Source organism: Bicyclus anynana, chromosome 23 (genome assembly GCF_947172395.1).
Source record: "Bicyclus anynana chromosome 23, ilBicAnyn1.1, whole genome shotgun sequence".
NCBI classification, from domain to species: domain Eukaryota; kingdom Metazoa; phylum Arthropoda; class Insecta; order Lepidoptera; family Nymphalidae; genus Bicyclus; species Bicyclus anynana.
Genome location: NC_069105.1, coordinates 12,547,815 through 12,572,763, shown reverse-complemented (window position 1 = coordinate 12,572,763; position 24,949 = coordinate 12,547,815). Strand labels below are relative to the sequence as shown.

General features: G+C 34.9%; 2 protein-coding genes across 5 annotated transcripts in view; one reads left to right on the top strand and one right to left on the bottom strand.

Moving 5' to 3' along the window:
* The window catches only part of LOC112051357 (cleavage and polyadenylation specificity factor subunit 6), a 28,137-nt gene extending 21,588 nt beyond the window's left edge, over positions 1-6,549 (bottom strand). For all 4 annotated transcript variants that reach the window (XM_024089961.2, XM_024089963.2, XM_024089962.2 and 1 more), the window contains exons 1-2: positions 6,393-6,549; positions 6,092-6,295 (exon numbers count right to left, since the gene is read on the bottom strand). In XM_024089961.2, coding sequence (XP_023945729.1) covers positions 6,092-6,295; positions 6,393-6,497 — 309 coding nt within the window. In that variant the 5' untranslated portion in view covers positions 6,498-6,549. The remainder of the gene's footprint in view (positions 1-6,091; positions 6,296-6,392) is intronic.
* A 1,312-nt stretch (positions 6,550-7,861) lies between these two features.
* LOC112049154 (ubiquitin-like protein 3) overlaps positions 7,862-24,949 on the top strand; it is a 236,975-nt gene continuing 219,887 nt past the window's right edge. Inside the window, exon 1 of the mRNA XM_052888586.1 lies at positions 7,862-8,240. Coding sequence (XP_052744546.1) covers positions 8,211-8,240 — 30 coding nt within the window. The 5' untranslated portion in view covers positions 7,862-8,210. The remainder of the gene's footprint in view (positions 8,241-24,949) is intronic.

The following is a 24,949-nucleotide window of genomic DNA, read 5'->3' as shown; positions in this document are numbered from 1 at the left end:
ATTTTCTTACCTTGTCGATATAACCTGATAAAGGAAAATGTTCAGTTATAGTAAATGTTTATATTAATCAGAATTTTGGTTGCCAATACTGAAAAAATTATAATATTCTAACCGACATTCAACCAACCAATATTCTGACTTCAAACAGAAGCATCAAAAAAAATAAAGCACATAATTAATCTACCTTACCTATAAGTGGGATTAAACGTGTAAAATATTTTTTTTCTACATATATAATGTTGAAAAAAAATTCACTAAACAGTTTCATAGTGTGGTTAAAATTAATAAGACAAATATATCTATATTTATTTTTAAGTCAATCAGAAAATATAGTTTTTTTTATCTAAGATAATGTTAAATGTTTTACAAAACATTGTTTCTCCTAAAATTTATTCAAAATTTCAGAGGGTGTGTGAAATTTTATTTCTATGAAGAATATAATTTATAATTAAACTGCAATTTATTAAATATATATTTAGGAAGATAAACTAACCTTTCGTCATCATACTCTCATTTGAGGAAGGCTACACATATTGCGTCTAATTTTGCGTTTATTACTTTTACCAACAATAAGATCATATATCACATAATCAGACAGTCACATTATTGTTGCCTTCCTTTCCTACACACAAATCCAGATTCACAAGCATTCAAAATTTAACTAAATTCTTACTATAAATTACCCCATAGTCACAAAAAATTGAGATTGCAAGAGATATTGACAAATCCCTACCATGGGCATAAATACAATATGGTAACAAAACTAAACAAAAATACAAAGAAGAAATGTGTATTTTGAAACGAATAATAAAATCATATTATTGAATTAATAAATATACATATACGGGATGTTTCAGAATAGGTATTTCCCATAACTTGATAATTGATGTCACAACTAAACTAAACTAAAAAAAAAGGTTTTTATAATTCCAACTATCCCTGTAACACGCGCCTTTATCTATCCTTGCATTTTAAAATACGTAATCGTAGTGGTAAGACTGTCAATATCGACGAGATATTGCAACTGGCCCCCCGCACATCACCAGTAAGCTACTTCATAATATTTATCAATTAATAAATATAGCTAGACCATAATAAAAAGATGCGATATATGGTACACAATTTAAGATCTTTTTACAAAAGAAATAATTTTTGTGTTCATGTGTTCTAAAACATATTGTGTTCTAAAATAATTATTTTGGGACATTTTTAATTAATTTTCTTTAAAGAATATAACCCTAGTCATGAGAAATACTCCCGAGCACCCTGTATATAAACTTAACTTGATGGTTCTTACCTATATAGATACATTTATATAGAAGTATAAACACTTAGGTTGATCTATCTCACTTACTACTTGGTTAAAGAGTAGGGAAGTACTACTAATGACATGCTTATATATAATTCTACGGTTAAGTAGCATCACCATTTTATTTATATAAACAGACATATGAGGTTAACACTTACACCTCACTTTGAAGGTCACTTTTGCTCTGCAATATGATGCTGATTTAGGCATTGTTATCTACTGCAAGTCAAGTGAACCACCTGCCCTTATTTCCTCCACAAATAGCATACAAAATAATTATTTATGATATATATTTACATGGTTAGTAAGTGACATAACTTAACATACTTTGTATTGAAATTCGAGTCAGCAACATAAATTACTTTAATCAATTAAAACCCATTACTAAGAAAAGTTTAGAGCCTATTTTGTTATTTATTTATATATAGCAATGAGTAAATATTTTTAAGGACAGATATGAGAAAATATTTTTTTTTTAGACAATTTGAATTTTACAAACTTTATATTTTCATTTTAAAAACTCAAATAAACCAAGAATCAAAAAATAAATATAATAATAAATAAAAGGTCTATTATGTATCAACTATCACAGTAATATTATCAAGCTTATTGTTATTACATGTTTTTATATATGATCAAAGGACTACATTATAAATTTAAAAAGTTCTTAATAAATATAATAACATCTTGTTGCTAAATCTATTTAAGCTCATAGACACAGTAAGTTGACACAAAATCCTAACAACTATAACCGTTGGTCTAAGTGAGATAGAACAATAAATACTTCAATCAGAAAACCATAAGACTTACAAGACGAAAGCAGAAATATCTCTTACAATCAAAGTCAGAACCAAAAGTTGTGATAATTATCATTTTGAAATTAAAAACAACTTTATGTCCTGAGTTACTATATTTTAACCAGTTGTAAAACAAAAAGCTTTAAATACCATTGTGTAGAACTCGATAACCATTATAAACATGATGAAGAACTCCATAAATAATCATCACTAACAAGGTAAAGAATTCAATAGCCATTAAAAACATGGTGAAGAATTCAATAACCCATATTAACATGGTATAAAACTCAGTAACCTACCATGAAGAACTCATTAACCAAGAGTCCCGTTTTACCAATAAGTAAAAAAGACAAGACTACAAGTCCATGTACAAAATTAACATGTGAAATGAACCAACGTGAAGGCCGTTACTATATCAGAAAATAACTCTGAGCACTATGCTGTCACTTCTGAGCGGTACATTTCGATAATTATTTATTTAAACAAATAATGACTATAATTTTTACGGATAATAATTATTAAACATTATTATCCGTGTTAAATAAAATTTAGAACATGATGCCATTTTACAATGACCTTATATCATAAGGAAATATGTACGGCGTTTACGGGTAAAGTATCTGTAAATGTGTAAAAAAAAAAAATATGGAATTAAAAATTTGCACTGTTTTCTTATTCTGGGCACCAGCACTTTTTGTAAGGCACTAGGATTTTTGACATTTATTTTTATTCATATACTGCTATAAGAAAGCCATACATTAATAATTAGTTGTAATTCCTCATTTGTACCTGAGATATTCCATTCACTCACTCACCTGTACCGCTGTATTTTCTAATATAGTAACAGTCTTAGAAGCGTTATTCACGTTGGTTCATTTCACAGGTAATTTTTTTTCAAGGGCTTGTAGTCTATAATCACATGTACTCGTATCTGAACAACTCATATTGCAAGTGGCTATATGACTAAATTCTTAATAATTATATACCATTATGATGTTATTTTTGTCAACCGTGATGACCTGACTTTTTTATATATATAGTAGCAAAAACAAGTAAATTTCTAAAGTGTGTGTTAAGTTGAACACTGCACACATATAATTATTACCATATACAAATCTCTAAATTAAATTAGTATGTATAAAAATAGCACAACACTTTCTCTTTTGAACAGAAACTAGAAGAACTACACTGAATCTTGAACCAATGATTTTATTGTTATCAATCATAAATTATTATAAGTCTTTTTTTTACATTGAAATAAGCCGAAATAAAACTTTTAGTTTTTTATTACACATATGAACCTAAACAAAATTAATTTAGCCTGCTACAACAAAACTGCAATGCAATATTTACAACCCCTGTTAAAATGTTTTACAGGGAGTATAGCTGCTATATAAAGACCCTTTAAGTTTGACTTACAGATTTGTATATAGCTAAAAAAAAACTATGATAGTTTTTAAACACATTGTAACAGTGAGCCTCATGTAAAATTGTACCTGTTTCTACTCCCCAAATATAAGACAATTCATAAACACTAACAAACTTTACCAGGGCTATGTCCAGTGCAGTATTAATAACTTTTATTTTAGATACAAAAACAAAATAATTTCATTATTTGTAATAGAATTTAAACTATCGAGAGTGTTATTCATATTAATTGATTATGAAACACGGCTAAAACTCATGTGATATAAGGTCGGAGTATGCCAGACTCAATAATCAATTAATATTTGTAATAGATATTTAAAAATAATATGCAAGGATATTATTCTTAACTAAAGAAATTTAGTTCATGAACTTGGTTTTGCTTAAAAATTTATATAACAACATTACAGAGTTTTGTATTTCTGAAAGACAACGAAAACATATTTCAAATTGTTAATTTACTCTTCAAGTTTATGTTTCATATAGATTCTATTTTTATAATTAACTGTTTATTGTTTCAATTTTCTACATATATTTTAAAAACAATAAAAATCTTTACCTGAATGTTGCTACATAAAAGTGGGTAGTGTTGTTTTAGCACATATGTCGTAAATATATAGGCAAACAATAGAAAATAGTATAATTTGACCACTACATTTTGTATTCGTAACAAAATGCAATGATATTCATATAGGTGTTAAATAACCAAATGACTATAATTATAGTTAAATCATTTTATATCACATCTTGTAACATTTTTTTATAATAGAAAGTTTATTAATGCTTTGCATTAAGCATGTACATTGAATATTATATACATTATTATTTGTATAAAAGCTATTATTCTTACAATAAAATTTGAGCTACATTGAGGACATCAACAAAATATTATATGTTCTTTGACAAATAAAATTACAATTTATGTTAAGAGAAATGGACAGTATTTTACTTAATTTAATCTGTTTTGGTTTTTATACAACTTGATAAGTTTGTTACATTGCATTCCCTTAATTTATAACTACTTTCACAACTTCCAGATAAACATATTTTGTGAAGTGTTGTATAATATATTAATACATCGACATGGTAAGATGTTTTATACAGGGGGAAAATAAACTGTTTTAAAACATATTATTTAAAATTTGGATTAGCAGAAAAATTGGAACTTATATTGACATGAGAAAAGTACCATTCTTTATAGATTTTCTTTGTTATAGATGGCATGATTTTAAGTTTATTTATATAACATTATATTTTTAAGTATGTAGTAGTATTAGGCATATTATGTCAGAGAGACAAATATCATAGCATTCCATGGACCACTGTGTGGGCGCCAAGTCCATCCTGAATATATTTTGTTACGAAAACTAAGTTGTTTAAAGTGTAGTAGAAAATTTGCTAATTAAAAAACATTATGCACAGGGTAAAATAAAAAAGCTGAAGGCATTTTGGTTAGCTTATTCACAAAAGAATTTAGATTTTTAACATTGTAAAGAATGATAATTTTAAGAGAGCAACTGTTCAGTTGAGGCTCTTCTCAGGAGTACCTTCCAAACTTTAGGTGGTTTTCAGAAAAAGACAAACCTAGGCCTGTAGCCATTTGGAATGTCAATTCTCTTTTTACAAACGTTAACGCTCCGTTAAATGTTAAAATTTATAACAGTTATGGGAACATTTGCTATCAACAGGTTAAGTTGTCGATCAGATGTATCATTCCCATAGATTAAGTTGGTTTTTTCGAAGCATTAGCGTTTGTAGAAAGAGGTGTTTCAAAAGTGCTGGTAAACTAAGCCTAGTTGAAAGGAATGAATTTTATATTTTAACTTTCTATGTTGTTATTTTTACACTGTGCATAAGTTTTTATAATAGCAAGTTAATACACTGAGAAAATCTCAATGACCCAACTAGATGTTCATATCAATATGTCAAATCTGGAGATAGTAATAAAAACCTACGACGAAAGACAAATAAAAATAAAAAGCTTCAAAGCCAGTTTGATTACATGAAACTTTTCTAATTAATAATCAACATCACAATTTTTAAGCTTAATTCAGACCTGATTCTTTTAACAAGGGCCTATGTCTCAACGCTTATGCTGTATGTTGTTTTTTATTCAGATAATAATTATAGTAAGTAAAAAATGTTACAAAACAACAATAAAATGCTGTAAGATGTTTTTTGATATATTTAATAGCTAACCCAGTAAGTTTGTTTATAAAACATGAGTTCATTTGGTTACTTAATCAGAGGACTGCTATCATTGTTTTGAGCTAAATATAGATAAGATTAGAGATATTCTGGGCTAGAAATACTATGAGTTGTAAGACTTTTGTTTTAAATAAACAGACAATCAAAAAACCGGCAACTAAAACAACATCAAGAACACCAAACTGCGTTTTAAAAATTAATAAAAATCAATACCAAATTTGTCTTTATATGCGTACAAACGATAGCAGTCCTTAAAATCCATATTAATGCAACAGATGTACGAAAAATAATAATCATAATAACATCCTATATTTACATATTACTAAAACTATAGAGAAAATCAGGTACAAACCCAAGTGAGGTTGCCGACGTAAAGTTGGAAGCGTCGGCCATGATGGCCGTGACTGGGAGCGTTGTGATGGTATGGAACGGAGCCGTTTGTTTCCTCCGGTGGGTGCTGCGGTGGTCCGGCGTTGGGTGGCCCATCTCCATCCTCGTTCTTCGGTGCCGCGATCACGTCGTCGTACAAATCCACATTTTCACCTCCAAAGTCATCCTGTAACGCACGTCGATCATCCACCATAAATGTTAATAAAAGTTGCCGCTCGTAATCTAAACATCGCGTATAAATCAAAAACTATTTAATTACTCACCTGTCTATTAAAATCAGATTCAATATCATCGGCGTACAAATCTATATCCACGCCTCCGTCCGCCATTTTGCGAATTGAATGAAATTGATTATTGATTTTGTACATGGACGCGTTAGGCCTCTGTATTTGTAATCTGTGCCCACAGATTAGTAATTTAGATGTAGTCTTCAAAGTATTCTACTGTCTACTCTGTGGTTTGCCCTCTAGTCTTTTGTCTATGCCCTCTTATCAAGTGCTCGCTGGACTGGGAGAAAATTAAGTTAGAGTCCTTTTCATAAAAAAAAGTCCCGTGGCTAAAACCTAAACTAAAATTGACAGCACCTTACACAAATGACAATAAGACCGCCAGAACCAAATGACAATGACTGATAAATATGACATTAGCGTCGCGTCTGGGGGACAACTTTTATAAAAAGGACTTTATGTAGGTTGGGTACCTTGTAATCGTGCAACATCCGAGCAATTTGATTGAGTTGATCCTGTACTTTCACAGAGGGGTTACTTAACCAAGGGGCCGCAACTTCAGTACAAAGACTTTTGGACATAGGAGATTATGCATGTTGGTTGCGGAAATAAATAGAGTTAGAAAATGTTCCGAATTATTATTATATGTGAGTACATGCTAAAACACGTACATCTATTATTTTAATTTTTAGTTATTAGTTATTATTAAAGAGACACGGTCGTACTCAGAAATACTCAGTGGCCAGCAATTTTACATTTCAGACAGTAAGCGTACATTAATTTCAACTAGTTTCACATAGTCATTTGGACTAGTCGTATTTAATCAAAATACGATATAATAATACTTGGGTTCGATCTTGAGTAACATTAGAAAAACATTTTTTTCTCAAAAAATTTTTAATCAAAAACTCCATTAAAAATGCCGCTGACTTTAATATTCAATAATATTTCGTATGCGAAAATAATGTCGCTGCTATGCCCAACGTGTTTGCTACAGATTTACTTCTTCTACTTGGAGTATATATTCTTTGGATTTAATGGTCAAAATAAAAAACGTTTATTTTTAACTTTCCACGGGATATCATGAGGAATCATGTCCTCAATCGCTAGGCACATAACCCTTTCCTAAATATCCAAAGGGTTGTCATGAATCTAAGTTACTGGTAACTATGGATTGATGTGGATTTGTCATATTTTTCATATTTTAGGAGGCAATTTAAAAATGATCCATCTATTTCTATCATTTCTCTCAGTAATTTAGTTCTGAAATAAAGAACTTTTTACTGGAAACTCTGAAAATGAGGATGGCTCAGTCTCTCCATCTCTTGAATAGTTATTTTATATCTTATTTCATAATTTATTTACGATGTAATAAAAAACAAAAAATACAGCGCTATCTATGTTGCGTACAATGCATTTTTTAGAACGGAATTTTGGCATGTGCTGCCATCTAGTAGGCAATAGAAAAATATTTAGGTTCGACCTGGCATGCGCGGGTCGAGAGGGGCGACAGCAACCATCCCTCGCGATCGCGACTCGCCATTTTCCGTCAACCTCAATCAAGCTAGCATCTGTCAGTCGGTTCGTTGTGTTTGTGTGTTGTGACTTGTGATATGAAAAATTATTAGTACCGATGAATCTCAATGGGAAATCGTGTTAATGACGACGCCAGACGATGGCTCGTTTATTGTGTTTGTGGCTTTAATGCAACGTTCGGTCAGTGATGATGGCCAAGTGATTTGGTAAAGTGAAGTGATTTGTGTCGTATGCTGGGTACCTCAGCATTGAGCTCCTTTCTTTGGATAACTCGTCCTCACGACGACGTCGAGCAGAGGAACTGGAAGGTGACGCACCATGTCGGCAAAAAACATTCCAGGAGATAAGGTAGGTGTGAATTTCGAGCTAACGCTGCTATGGTTAACAAAAGGTCACTTTTTTGTTGTTACTGTAGTCTCCTTTCTCTTGCGAGGCGTGGACGGTCGCCAAAAAGACTTAAGTAACAGTTAAACTTGGAATGTAGTAAATATCTGAACCTTGAAACACAATATTTATGTAGATTTGGCTATAAATCCTTTATGATGTTTGTAGGTAGGTAAACAATCTTTTGTTTGTATTACCTAGATCAGATCCTATGAATATCAGTTCAATGTCAATAATACATTTACTAAAACAACAGGCATATACGTAATTATGATTAATTAATAGAAGATTATCATTTAATCAACTAGCTTTTCAGGCTTGAATTAGCTACAAATAGACAAAATAGTCCTTGAAAATAAGTATCATTTCATACCAATTTCAATTTATTAAAACATAGTAACCATAGTACCAACACTAAATAGTATAAAATTAATTGCTCAATTTTTTTTCACATACTAAAGATATTAATGTATGCAGTAGTCTTCATGCATGCATTAAAGTACTGCATACCCTAAGAGATGTTTTTCTTAATGCTTGTTAATGCAGATTTTCCCAGTATGCTTAGTTTTTCTTACTAGTGCATACCCTGATTTATAACCTTATGCACGCCATTGGTTGTATGATCTATTCCCTGTTCCCTTTAAGGACTTGATTCAGTAATAGGCTGGCTATTTTAAAAAAAATATCACATTTTACCTAGTTACAGCTTACAATACAAGTAGATTAACATTTAGTATTGAATAACTAATTAAGTAAAATATGTATTATGATAATTAATTTTATATATACTTAATTATTCCAAAATGACTAACTAAGGAAAGAGCCCTTAAAAATAAAGTATGTGTTAAAACAAAATTTATTTGAAGTGTCTAAAACAAAGATTGAAATTCAAGGTTTAAACAAAAAGAACTTAATGGACATTAAATTGTACTTTAAATAAAATAAATGTGACTAATAATAGTAAGTAAGGAAATATTGATTTTCTTTTTGATCTTTGCCTAATGTTGTGTATTTGTACTGGATGGTCGATGATGCTTATGACTAAGTCTACATTTAACTATATTCTTTTTTTAGAGATTTTCTTACACCTAAGCTAGAGCTTCTGAGGGAGAGCTAGAGATCTTATGTTTCTAGGCAATATGTTTGTATGTAATAGTGATGGGTTGCAATCACTACTACAAAGTAAGTAAAGATGTTGCTATTGTATGCAGTACACTATGGTGAAGGCTTGCCTAGTGTCTATTCACTCTTGACTTGAAGATATCATTGTAGGTGGTAAGAAAAACTGACACTGTAAGGGCATTCCATAGCTGTGAAGTGAAAATCAAAAACTAACAGCCAAAAAGTTTTGTATTAGCCTATTGGTTGAGGTGTAGCTTTAATACCTCAACTGTAAAGGGGTGCCGCTGGATGCTGGCGGCTCGAGATCGTTGTGCTTGGAGGTCCATGCAAGAGGCCTATGTCCAGCAGTGGACGTCTATCGGCTGATAAGGTAAAGGGGTGAACTTATTACTGTGAGGTTGGTTTGATCCCTGCTCTTTGTCTTGCCTTGCTTTAACAGCTGATAGGTATTCACTGCTGGTCATGGGCCTCTTGCATGGACCTCTAAGTGCAACAGTCTCGAGCTGCCAGCATCTAACAGCTCTCTGCAACCTGCTTGATATCCTCAGTCCTACGCTGTGCTTTCCGGTGCGGGGTTGCCATTCTTGCTAATTTTTCTTTAGACAAAAAAAGAATGTCAATGTATGTAAAAATGCAGATTACTGCAATGCATTGCAATGCTATTTAACATAAAAGGACACAGATCAAAACTACTCTAGTTCTAGTTTGGAAACTAAACCAAAGCCATACTCTATGTGCATTATTTACCAACCAACAAATTTAAAATTAGGGTATTAATTGCTAGTGATTTCACACATAATAATAATTATAATTAACTTGTTCTTAAATTAATTAAAATAAATTAGATTAATAAGCTTAGAACAATTAGCTAATTAGTTAATTTATTTCAAATAAAATTTTATAAAAAAACAATACTTAATTTAAAATAAGTAGGTTGTGAAATGACATGCATTCACCGTAATTTCTAATTTGTTTGTTTACATCATCATTACATCAAGTATGGCTTTAATATAGATTGTTCCCCATAACCCTAGCATCTATATCTCATATGATATGTTGTTGGTCACATGCTAGGCCTTTTGGGTGCATTCTTTTAAATAAATCTTGTAGAAAACCAACAAACAGGCAATTTTAGCAACCTTTAGCTATGCTTTAAAAAGTGGTTAATATGCTGAAATTATGGAATCAAGACTGTAGCCTAGAATGAAACTGGCCACATTCAACAAACTCTGTGTCTAAATTATATTTTATGAATTTGTTTTGTTTGCTGCATGTGCTTTATCTCAAACTAATGTTTAGTATAGATAGATAGAGCACATCAGTAAACTATTTAAATTTCAAGTTTTTAACTTTACTTATCACCATTATAATAGTATAAAAAAACAAATTGAGACGGTGGTGACTTTGGGTGGTAGCAGGTTTTAAGGATCCAGACCCTCAGCTGTTTGGTTGAGGGTCTGGAACCTTGAAACCCACTATCTCCAAAAGCCACCATGTTCCAAACTCCATAATTGGCTACTGTACTTACTTATGGTAGGTGCATGAGCTGACTCAACTTTCAGCTTTTATAAAATGTAGAAGGTCTAGTTGTCATTGGCTCTCTGTCTATATTAATCATCATCATTTAAATGATATAGCAAATAATATTCTTTTTATTAGGGGTCAAATGTCAGAGGACCTTATGGGCAAAACCAAGTGATCTTGAATCTTGATGAATTTCATCCTGAACGACCTAGCTATCCTTTTGAAGTTAATAGGCGTTATAGATGGTTCAATTTCCAGCCTGTAGTATTTCTGATTATTTGGCTCGCCTACGCACCACCACGGGCTACCTGTCCGACGGTCTGACACCGACTGCCCCCTCTCTTCGGCCTGCCCTAATGACGTATACGCTCGAGACAAACACCACTATAAATACATACACTACACAGCCCATTGTACTTTTGTCATAATATTTCTTACTTTACTACAGCCTTTCTTGATGAGTACTGTTGACCAACAAACAAATTAAAAATAAGGGTATAAACACTAGTCATTTCACATTTAATTATAATTATAATTAACTTGTTAATAAATTAACATAATAAAAATTTTAATAAAAAAAATACAACCGACTTCAAAACCTAAAAACGTACCCACTAAACTAAAAAGTGAAAAATAACATCATAATATGTTCTACCTGTTGATCAGTATGAAGGCGGTGCTAAGCCGGTGATGTATTAATTCAAGCCATGTGAGAATATCTTATAAATTTAGATTTTGCAGACAGTGTTGTTTCATGTGGTCCTGTCAGAAATGGTTTAAATTAAGACAACACCGGCTAAGCACCGCCTTCATACTGAACAGCAGGTAGAACATATTATGATGTTATTTTTCACTTTTTAGTTTAGTGGGTACGTTTTTAGGTTTTGAAGTCGGTTGTATTTTTTTTATTAAAATTTTTATTATTTTTCCATTTTTAGTGTAAAATTTCATCTCAAACGAATACATCAGACCCCTAATGACAGTCACAACCCATCTTGGTACAAATATCTCAGCAATACAAATTAATCAAGCCCAAACACAAGGTACCTACCGTAAACCGTTAAGGGGTTCCCTTAATTGACCTTGGTCTTCATCATCAGACCCCTAATAACAGACACTACTCATCTAGGTCGAAAGTTCTCAGCAATACCAATTAATCAAGGCCAAACACAAGGTAGTTACTGTAAACTGTTAAGGAGTTCCCTTAATTGTCCTTGGTCTTCATCACCAAACCCCTAAATAACAGTCCCAACCTATCTATGTGGAAAGTTCTCATTAATACAAATTAATCAAGCCCAAACACAAGGTAACTGCTGTAAATCGCCGAGGAGTTCCCTCGTCTGTTTTATGGCTCCATCATCAGATCGATTTTAAACCTTCATGAAATTGTAGTGCTTAAAAGTACTAAATGGAAAAGTATACGAACACACTAGACATCCATATAATTTTCGAAAGATCCCCTCAATTTCTCCAGGATTCCATCATCAGATCTTGACATGAGTGCAATGGGACCAAATGGGGACTATACCATTTCAAACAAAAAAAGAATTTTTGAAATCGGTCCAGGCGTCTTTGAGTAATCGGTGTACATACATAAAAAAAAAAAAAAAAAAATACCGACCGAATTGAGAACCTCCTCCTTTTTGAAGTCGGTTAAAAAATAAGTTTGATTAATAAGCTCAGAACAATTAGATAATATTATGGTTAATAATATAAGATTTTATAAATAAATTGTACATAATTTAAAATAAATAAGTTATGATATGACATTTTGACGGCCTCCGTGGCGCAGTGGTTTGCGCGGTGGATTTGAAAAAATGGAGGTCCTGGGTTCGATCCCCAGCTGGGCAGATTGAGATTTTCTTAATTTGTCCAGGTCTGGCTGGTGGGAGGCTTCGGCCGTGGCTAGTTACCACTCTACCGGCAAAGACGTACCGCCAAGCGATTTAGCGTTCCGGTACGATGCCGTGTAGAAACCGAAAGGGGTGTGGATTTTCGTCCTCCTAAACAAGTTAGCCCGCTTCCATCTTAGACTGCATCATCATTTACCATCAGGTGAGATTGTAGTCAAGGGCTATAGTCAACTTGTAAAGAATAAAAAAAAGACATGCGTTTTCTACCTTTGTTTCTAATTTCTTTGTTGGTAAACAGTTTTTGTACCTCTTTAGTACTATTTGGATACTTATATATTGGGGTTTGGGTAAGGTATGTCGTGTCCCGGGTAGCGGTTATGGGTGATAAATAATAGTAGGCTCTACTGATAAAACACTTGTATTGACTATCAGTTACAACGGTTAGGTAACGACTGGCGACAAACCGCCCGTATTGACTTCGTCATAATTACGAAAATGCTTAAGTAGCATTTTCATTTACAATCTATGTGTGTGTGACCACCACATCATTCCACCCCCTTTTTTTTTTTTTTTTTTTACAGAAAACAATGTATAGGTAGTATAGGGGTGTTTCATTCTTAACACTATAAGCACAATGCTGACAAAACGTTTCACGAGGAGCATACACTTGTTACACTTAAACTAATGAACTCTGTAAAGCTAACAACAAAAAAAAATTTAAACAAAAAAAAAAATATAAATGACAATGTAAAATTTGTATAAGTGTAATATTATGTAAACAATTTTGTAGAACACCTTCAAATACAATTACTTTAAACAGAATATGGTTTTTACTTTAACATTGCACAACTAATTTCTTAAAATTATAAACATGACGAAACAATTAACAATAATGCAACTAAGCATAACGTGCAGGTACGCGGCTGACGCGACCACTGCTCGTTGTTTTGCATTTTACACCGTTGGTATTATAAGGGACCGTACACACTGTGACTTTCTTTTTTAAAATCGGTTCCGTAGTTTTTGACGACATAGTATTTTGGGGATTATCGTTATCCTCCAAAATATAAGCTGGTTTCAACCGATCTATAGAAACTATAACCTGACGTGTGGGTAATTGGACCTTAAAAACTTTCTCTGTCCTGCTAATTACTCGGTACGGACCGTCGTAAGGCGCTTGGAGAGGCTTACGCACCGCGTCGTTCCTGATAAATACTTTGTCACAAGTGTGTAAATCCTGGTGAACAAAAATTTTTCTCGAGTCTTTATTGACCCTTTTAACAGGTTTTAAATCATTAATTATACTTTTTAATTTGCTTACATAACTAGAGCTATCTAAAATATTATCCTTACTTATATCATAAAATTCACCTGGCAGCCTAATACTTGTGCCGTATACCATTTCAGCACAACTAACATTAGTGTCTGCCCGTACAGCGGCTCTTAAACCTAGTAAAACGGTTGGTAGTTCTTCTACCCAACTTTTAGTTGACAGTCTAGCCATAAGTGCTGCTTTTAAAGATCTGTGCCACCGTTCTATCATCCCATTACTCTGCGGGTGATAAGCGGTAGTGCGGATCTTTTCAATACCCATAAGATTCATGAGTTGCTTGAAAAGATTACTCTCGAAACAACGACCTTGATCGGAAGTACACTTAAAAAATACTCCGAAACGCGTTATATAGTTTTCATAAAGAGCTTTGGCTACTACTTCAGCTGTGATTTCTTTAATTGGGACAGCTTCTGGCCAACGCGTACCTCTATCTATCATAGTCAAACAGTATCTATATCCCTCGGGTGATGTATTTAGAGGGCCTATTATGTCAATCATTAAGTGACTAAAACGATCTACTTTCTCGAAAGTACCTAAATCGGATACAGTATGCTTTTGAATCTTAGATCGTTGACATGGGATACAGGCCTTAGCCCATCTTCGGATATCTTTATTCATACCTACCCAAAAGTATCTATCTCTAACCATTTTGTTGGTAGCGCGAATACCCGGGTGACTTAAACTATGAATTGCATCGAAAGCGATACGTCTAAAACTTTCCGGTAAGTATGGTCGGGCCTTATTAGTCGATGTTTCGCAAACAACGCAACTATCGGTGCCTGGCATCACGATGTTTTTGTATTGTATTTTTTTCTTTAGTTCGCTTAACTCTTCGTCATCATTTTGTACACGTGCGAGTTCCGTGAAATCAATGACCGTAGGACAAACAATTTCTTCCACGCGGGACAAAGTGTCAGCTACTATGTTATCTAACCCGCTCACGTGGCGTATGTCCGTAGTGAATTCGCTAATGAACATTATCTGTCTAGCTCGCCTAGGTAGCTCTTTCACGCTGCCTATCTTTGAAAAAACATAAATTAGAGGTCTATGGTCAGTATACACAATAAAATTACGACCTTCTATCATATATCGAAAGTGAGCTATCGCCGAATAAATGGCTAATAACTCTCGATCATAGGTACTATATTTCCTTTGTGCTTCCGAGAACTTTTTAGAAAAATAAGCAATAGGTTTCCATACGTTACCTTCTCTTTGCTGTAGAACCGCACCCATGCATGACTCTGAAGCATCCGTCATAAGCGCCAAAGGTTTGTCTATCGCAGGATACGTTAACGTCGCGGCGTCACTTAGGCTCTGTTTACACTGCTCAAACTGAGCGTTTGCTGAATCAGTCCAAGCGATTTTTGACTTATCTTTTTTTTTTGTATTCGTTAAATAGCGATCCAACTCAGACTGCTTTTCAGCGGCACCTGGTATGTGTGATCTATAGAAATTTAACATACCTAAAAATCTCCGGAGTTGGTCCACAGTAGCTGGCCTCGGAAACTCGATGATGGCTTTCACCTTCTCGTCGAGTGGACGAATCCCTTCCGTTGTTACTTCATGGCCTAAAAACTCCATTTTTGTCTGTTCGAAACAACACTTTGATATATTCAGAGTAATACCGAACTTCTCTAAGCGACTAAATACTTCCTCTAAATGTTTTCTATGCTCGTCGACGTTGTTACTTGCAATTATTATATCATCTATATACACGAATAAAAAATCTAAGTCTGGGAGTACGCTATGACACATAAAACGCTGAAAACTTTGGCCAGCATTTCGAAGGCCAAAAGGAAGTCTGATGAACTCGAAAGCCCCGAAAGGGGTTGACACAGACGTCTTTTCAATGTCCATCTCGTTAACTGGTATGCAATTGTAAGCTCTGTTTATATCTAACCGTGAAAAAATTTTCTTACCAGCGAGTAAGTACGTGAAATCGCGTAACCTGGGTATAGGGTAACTATCAGGCTTAGTAATAGCATTTAAGCGCCTATAGTCACCACATGGCCTTATCTGCCCATTTTTTTTAAGCACTATATGCAGAGGGCTTGCCCACGCGCTTTTACTGGGTCTGCATATTCCCATTTCACACATTAACCGAAATTCCTCTTTAGCCTTAGCGTATCGGTCTGGCGGTAACGGTCTTGCTCGACATTGAACAGGCGGACCGTTCGTCTCGATGTGATGACAAACGCTATGCTTAGGAACTTCCTTAAAAGATACCGGTTTAGTTAAATCTGGATATTTAGCTAACAAACTATAATGTGGGTGTTGATTATGAATTGTAGTTATTGAACTTTCCATGCACTGTGACATACTAACAATAACATTAAAATTTGTTACCTGATCCACTAGTTTCCGTTTACTAAAATCTACCACTAACTTATACTTAGTTAAAAAATCGGCTCCTATTATAGGCTGTCTAACGTCAGCAACTATAAATGTCCACCGAAATGCTCTCCTTAACTTTAAATTTAATACTAAACTATGCAACCCAAATGTCTTAATAGGTGTACCGTTCGCGGCATACAGTCTATAGTCCTCGCACGCTCTATTTTTCTCGCGCACTGCCCACCGGGGTAACACCGACACATTAGCACCACTATCTATTAAAAACCGTAATTTACTGTTTTCGTCAGTTATACACAAGCGGTAATTTATCAACGGGTCACAGCCTCCCGCCGCAGACAGGACCGAAGCTAGTTTTCCGCACTGCCAGTAGGTTGGTTCGATGTCTTCCACGTACACGGTTGAACACATTTGTGTGCTCGGGCTCTAAACTTATAGTGGTAGTAGCAAAGCCAGTCTGGATCTGCCGGTGTCCTCTTCCTGCTACCGCTAGTGTTGCGCGTACGTGGCGCGCCGTGTGACCGTGATCGGCTTCTCCCACCGCTACGCTGGGAATTTTCAATTTTTCTTAGTCGTTCGCCCAGCTTGTGGATCTCCGCTATTACATCTGGAGAATCACTCCTTGCACTCCGTACTGCGGCCACCCCCTGTATAGGCATTGCATTTTCTGTCACCTTGTCTGCCATTCTAAATTCCAATGTGTGAGTCGTTACGTGTTGCTACCCGTGCAAAAATAACCGCTAATAAAACCGAGTCGGGTCACCACTTTTGTACCTCTTTAGTACTATTTGGATACTTATATATTGGGGTTTGGGTAAGGTATGTCGTGTCCCGGGTAGCGGTTATGGGTGATAAATAATAGTAGGCTCTACTGATAAAACACTTGTATTGACTATCAGTTACAACGGTTAGGTAACGACTGGCGACAAACCGCCCGTATTGACTTCGTCATAATTACGAAAATGCTTAAGTAGCATTTTCATTTACAATCTATGTGTGTGTGACCACCACACAGTACTCCTCAAGAAAGGCTTTAGTATAAACACTTTGTTTATTAGATCAGTGAAATGTTTTTATCACTGTATCCGAGAGCGTATTACCGACGTAAACAGCTTTTGTACTTCTAGACAAAGTGTCGCCAAAACATAACGTGCGAATCCATAACAACATGCTAATGTGAGGTCACAAAGAGGTCACAGACGAAATGTATTTAGCCATTAGACTGTGTTCACGAGGGCGGTGTGGCCTAGTTCTAATAGACCAAGAGCTAGACTCTCAGACACTTTAGGAAGACTGAAAGTTGGTTGGCTATCATACTCACTATGGTTGGAGCATAAAAGTCAAAGTCAAAATTTAATTAGGCTTAGCTTACAAGCATATTACGTCAGGTTCAAAACTTAAAATTAAAGTTACGAGGGTTCCAAAGCGTCTTGGTCCGAGAAGAGCCTAATATAGACTCAGCCATAGGGTTTTTTCATTTTGACTTTATACAAGTTAACTGTTTTACTACCGTCAGGTAAGATTGTAGTCAAGGCTACAATCACCTGATGGTACGTGATGATGCAATCTAAGATGGAAGGAGGAGGATGAAAATCCTCACCCCTTTCGGTTTCTACACGACATCGTACCGGAACGCTAAATCGCTTGGCGGTACGTCTTTGTCGGTAGGGTGGTAACCGAAGCCTCCCACCAGCCAAAAATAGATGGATGGAGATGGTTAAAAGATTCATTTTTACCAAGAGGATCTCTAAATTTAAAAATATTATATCTTTCAAAGACCTATCCAACGATACCCCACATTATGAAATAAACGAGTAAAAAAAACAATCCCTAACTTCTAACTAAATCCTTATAGGTAAACTATAGGTAAAAATAACTTACCCTAAAAAAATATTTTTCAATATATTATTGGACGAGTTTGTTTACATTTTTAATGTACTCATGCTAATTTACTAGTACTAATAATATCTGCGCTAAACCGCGAACAGACGGACAGACAAACAGATTACGGAACCCTAAAAACGATAAAATGTATCTTGATTAATAGCCATTATAGTAGGGCGATGTACCTACGTAAACTATGAACAAACTTAATTAGTAAATAGTATGCAAAATAAACCGACACGGATACAGTTATTACTTGTCGTGACTCCTAACGGTCTCCTGTCTGCAATTTACAGAAATGTGCGTGGCACCATAATATCCACTCGAGAGAATTACAAAAACAATTTCTAGAAATTCATTACTGGGGCGACATAACAAAAAAAGTAATTAGTCATTACTATAAATTAGTTGTGCGTGAGGTGGACATATAAAAAAACTTATTACTCATTTAAAAGGCATTCTTTTTTTACTAAAACGCCATGTTGAAATTCGTAGAAATCGAAAGTTGTTTCACGGAATAGATTTCGGTGAAGCGGTTAGGGTCGATTGTCCTGTAATTGACCGCGGTTGTGTTCAGCTAAAGAAATTCTATTAAAATGTAGATTTATTAACATGTTTCCAAAGAAAAAAATGTGTTTTTGTCGCAAAGGTTTCATTTACTTAGTAGGTTCTAGTTTTAAGTTCAAAATCAAAAAATCAAAATCAAAAATCATTTATTTCAAGTAGGCTCAGTTTACAAGCACTTTTGACACGTCAGTTGACTATTTGTAAAGATTCTACCACCGGTTCGGAAGGCAGGTTCTGCTGAGAAGAAACCGGCAAGAAACTCAACAGTTGCTCTTTTTAAAAAATCATACAGTATTATTATTTACCATTGATGATAACATTACAATTTCTTATAGTTTTACTTTTTGTGTGATGGTGGAAGCTGATCCAATGGCCTCCAAGCGCTTTTATCTCTAAGGAACTCATCAATATTGTAGTAATATAACCTCGACTAAGTAAATGTTTTTTTCATAAATCTAATAGGTAATACTTACTAAATACATACTATACCTAATATCAGATTATGATAAAAAATACATGTCATAAACTTTGGCCTCCGGTTACCGAATGTCGGATCAGTTACTTAGTTACTAAAACTTAGTTACTATTGCCGTTTTTATAAATACATATTAAATATGTAAGTACATTGATTGTGATATTTTGCGAATATAAACAAACAAACAGATATGTCGAAACAGTCTATTTGTTAAAAAAAAATAGCTCATTTCCAATGCTCCCGTGCGATGTAGAAAAGTACGATCTATCCAATGCGAGAGTTTCTTCAAATGCCCCGTGTTTTGTGCGCGTCCTTTTTTCCTCGGATAGACGGCGGACGAATTGCTTGGTGCTGTATTAAAGTGTTTGCTAAGGGAAACCTACGGGATGAGATCTCCCCTGAGAGGAGGAGGGGCCCCCCCGCCTTACCTTGTGGCAACGCGATAGATTGCGTTGCTTTTTCGAGAAACAAAAGATTGCGATGTCGGTATGTTTTGTACTAAATGTTAAAATGCAGATTTTTACATGACAAAGTGGCCAATGCCCTCTGTTCCCTTTTTAGTCAGGACAATACTATAAATCGAGTGCCTGCTTACGTCATTTTATAAGGAAGACTGAAAGTTTGCCTACCCATGCTCCTATCATAGACAAGGGCGTAGCTATCGCCATATCAGCCGTATCAATGATACGGGGCCCCTGGAATACAGGGGCCCCTTATTATATAATGACAAAAGAAAAAAAAAACAATAGGTACTTTATGGTGCTAGAGATTTTTAGGCCTTTGCCGCTCGTCTATTGGACCCTCCAAATAATTTTGATACAGGGACCCTGTAAGGCACGCTACGCCACTGATCATAGGTAAGTGTGGTGGCCAATTATGGAGGCTTTGGCAGGTTTTAAAATCTTAAACTGACCAAAATTGTCGGTCTGGACTAGAATTGCCACGAATAGTGATTTGGCCGAATACCGAATGTTCGGCAAAGCTGTCAAGCCGAAGCGACAAATATTCGGCACATTAAATTTTAGTGTTATTTGCGGTAAAGATAAGAATAAGAAGTATTACCGAAGCCTTCGACAAGTTCATACATTTCTTAAACGTGACCTCGAGGCTTAACATTTTAATCGCAGTTTAACTAATTACCAATTAAATTCTCGGGGCTGCAATATTTCACATAAAGGCTACCGGTCACGACGTTATAATAATAAAACCATTGTTGATTAACGCCTTGACATTGCTCTTGAAGCCAGTATCTATGCAATTACTGGTAATAACTAAAACGTTTACTTTGTTCGAGATAACAGAGTTACGACACGGGCCATTTTGTTACTCGGTTTCTTAACTAGATAACATTTAATTAGTTTAACAGGTTAATGTAACGTAATTAAGTTATTTTTTTTTACATCTTTCTGCCTCAGTTTTGTTCGAAACGGACCGTACATTTGAATCTTCCGTGGTTGCATACATAAAAGTTAATAGCCTTGTTGATACAGTAGTTCATTTATTAAGGTAAGCAGAGATGCACTTCATAGAGCCAAAAATGCACTGTCTAACCATAGAACCTTTATGAACCTCTTTCCAAGAAATTCTAATAAACCCGAAGTTGGAAAATTTATGGTTAACACCATCGGTGTTGAAGATCACATTAAATATCGTTAAATCTCAAGTTAACGTTATGGTGTTAATACACTAAGCCCACCAGTTCGCATGGGAACAGCATGGTGGGTGAAAAACAATATAATATATTATGCCATTTTTCTAGCCGCCTTTTGTAATTTATATTCGAGAGTCGGTTTTTACAGTATTATTATGTTAATATAAAGTTAAGTCGTATAAATAGATTAAAGTATAATAATTTAATAGTAGTTATAGTAAATAATTAAGTCCAACTTTTCAGTTATGTGCATCCAACGGTGAAAGAAAAACATCGTGAGTAAACCTGCATACCAGAGAATTTTCTTAATTATCCGTGTGTGAAACCTGCCAATCGGCATTGGGTCAGTGTGGTGGACTACTAGTCTAACCTCCTCATTATGAGAGGAGACTCATGCTCAACAGTGAGCCGAATATGGGTTGTTTGTTAATAACGATGATGATGATAATAATTAAGTAGGTTTTTTTTTTTTTTGACGGCCTCCGTGGCGCAGTGGTATGCGCGGTGGATATACAACACTGGTCCTGGGTTCGATCCCCAGATTGGCAGATTGAGATTTTCTTAATTTGTCCAGGTCTGGCTGGTGGGAGGCTTCGGCCGTGGCTAGCTACCACCCTACCGGCAAAAGACGTACCGCCAAGCGATTTAGCGTTCCGGTACGATGCCGTGTAGAAACCGAAAGGGGTGTGGATTTTCATCCTTCTCGTAAGAAGTTAGCCCGCTTCCATATTAGACTGCATCATCACTTACCATCAGGTGAGATTGTAGTCAAGGGCTAACTTGTAAAGAATAAAAAAAAAAAAAAAAAAGGTAGGTACAGTTTATAGGAAATAACTATCTCTCTTTCAAGACTTAGGATCATTAAAACAAACTTGAGTTTCCCGAAAACTTCCTCTAACTTGGATAAAGTAAAATAACCCCTTCCTTTAGGTATTGTGATTAAAGAAACTTTGTATTTCATTTTGAAAATTAAACTTTCGGGTTTCTAGACTTTCTTTTGTATGAAACGTAGAGTTTGCAAAGTAAATGTTTTTAATTAATGTTTTAATTGATTAAAATATATTTAAATTATTAAATAAGTTATATGTCCATTGTCCAGTACATTTAACCGTTTTAATTTTGGCTACCTCACAAGAATCTTTTTCTGGTTTCCGGGCCAAATGCATGCTAAATGATCTTCTACCTGTGTGCTAAATTTCATAAAATATTTCTTGTAGTTTAAAAGAACAAAAGTATCCATAAATCTAAGGTTCACATTTATAAAATTTGATAAGATGAAGAGTTTGTTTGTTTACTGGAACGCGCTAATCTCAGGAACTACTGGTCCAATTTGACAAAAATCTTTCAGTGCCCATTTATCGAGGAAGACTATAGGCTATATATTATCCCTGTATTCCTACAGGAACGGGAACCACACAGGTCAGCTAGTTTATAATATTAGTTAGGATAGTATTGTACATACATGGCATAAGTACCAAAGAAATATACATATTTATTTATTCATTTATTTATTTATTTGGTCCACCAGTGATTGTTGCAGCATTTACACAAATACAATCTAAAAAAACACAAACACAAGGCTCTGCACAATCAAATGAAGGTAGACACGGCATGCACATTTCCGTAATATTAAAATAAATTAACGATTACATAAAATCAGTTTACATTAGAAAAAAAAATACATATTTCTCAATAAAAACTTGTATGATATACTTACTTAATCAATTTCATTATTTACGGTCGAAGTTTGACCATAAATTCAGTGTGAATATATAACGCAATAAACCATCGTAATTTCGGTTGTCTGGCCGTCTATAAACTGAGGACATTCCCTCGTTACGTGCTTTGTTTGGTGGGAATGAATGGGGCACTGAGTTTGACGTGAACCGAGGGTGACAGATTGCGCCTGTGATTATAGTGCATGTATTCGATACCTTTTATTACAGTTATGTATAAAATCTATATACTAATATATAAAGCTGAAGAGTTTGTTTGTTTGATTGAACGCGCTAATCTCAGGAACTACTGGTCCGATTTGAAAAATTCTTTCAGTGTTAGATAGCCCATTTATCGAGGAAGGCTATAGGTTATAAACCTCAAAATCAACAATCAAAAATTCATTTATTTCAAGTAGGCTCAGTATACAAGCACTTTTGATACGTCAGTTGACCGTTTGTAAAGATTCTACCGCCGGTTCGGAAAGCAGAGTCTGCTGAGAAGAAACCGGCAAGAAACTCAACAGTTGCTCTTTTTAAAAAAAATCGTACCTGCCTGTCTGTACTCCTACGGGAACGGAAACCACGCGGGTGAAACCGCGCGGCGTCAGCTAGTTAAGTTATATATTTTGATGGCCTCCGCCGCCGTGGTGGTGGAATGTCTATATATTTTGGGGTACTCCCCTTTGAGTCCTGCAACTCTGAGGTTTTAAGGGGACTTGTCATTGTCTATTTATTTGTTTAATTTTTTGACGGCCTCAAACGGATTGTGGATTTACAAGACAGAGGTCCTGGGTCCAATCCCCGGTTGGTAGATTGAAGTTTTCTTAATTGGACCTGCAGGATTATTATGTAACTCGGTGTTCAATTCAAGTAATCAGTCACTACTACGTTTTTCATCGTATTTTCGTTTTTGCAATCATCTAACATTGTACATTAGTATAGTAGTGATAGTGGCAGGTAGTAACGTTATCAATAAAAAAATTCGAGAAATTATTAGTAGGTATCATACCTTATACACAAACAACTTACATTATAAAGAACCATATTTTTAAAGTCAATAATGTAAATAAAGAATACACTTGTCAAGAAAACACAGCTAGATATTCATAATAATTAAACAGGGAAGTAAAGACATACATTTCATAGCAATTTAACAACATTTCATCGGTATTTCGGAAGCGGCACGCTAGTTTATAATCATAATTACATAATAATAACAATTAACGATAAGCACGCAATAGTGAAACAACAAATGAACAAATGAAAACATTAAATTATAACAAAAATTGACGCAGACCGGTATTTGAACGTAACCTTGACCTATTTAAGCAATACGCTTTGTTAATTCTTACTCTGTTACTTCGCACATATATGTACATATATTTTATATATATTATATAGGAATACAGTAATAAATACCGTGATAGCCCAGTGGATATGACCTCTGCCTCCAATTCCGGAGGGTGTGGGTTCAAAATTCAATTCATTCGAATTCAAACCCATAACCTACGGAATCGGAGGCAGAGGTCATATCACGGCTCTCAATATAACTAACATAACTATGAATTAAAAAAAATATTCGGGCGATGCCGCGGGCAAAAGTCTAAGCATGAGATTATACCGATCTTTGTCGAGAACCGTCAGCTTTCTCTATTCCGTGCCGTTTGACCTTTTTTCCATTGTTCTAACACTTGGTCCTTTGTTTCTTTGCCGACTTCCATTTCTTAAAAAAAAAACTTGTCCGCTAGAGAGCACTACGGTTTTTAAAGAAAACATAGTTCGCCTACAGCCTTGGCCCGTGTCGCTTTGCAGATGTATAGCCGTACAATAACTACTAGCGGACGTCCGTGACTTCGTCCATGTGTTACAATCTCACCTGATGGTAAGTGACGATGCAATCTAAGATGGATGCGGGCTAACTTGATAAGAAGAGGATGAAAGTCCACATCCCTTTCGGTTTCTACACGACATTGTACCGGAACGCTAAATCACTTGGCGGTACGTCTGTGTCGGTAGGGTGGTAACGGCCAAAGCCAACCAGCCAGACCTGGACCAATTAAGAAAACCTTAATCGGTCCAGCTGGGGATCGAACCCAGTACCTCCGTCTTGTAGATCCACCGCGCGTACCACTGCGCCACGGAGGCCGTCAAACCTCCTTAACCCGGTCGCAGAAGGCCGACCGTTCATAGCGGA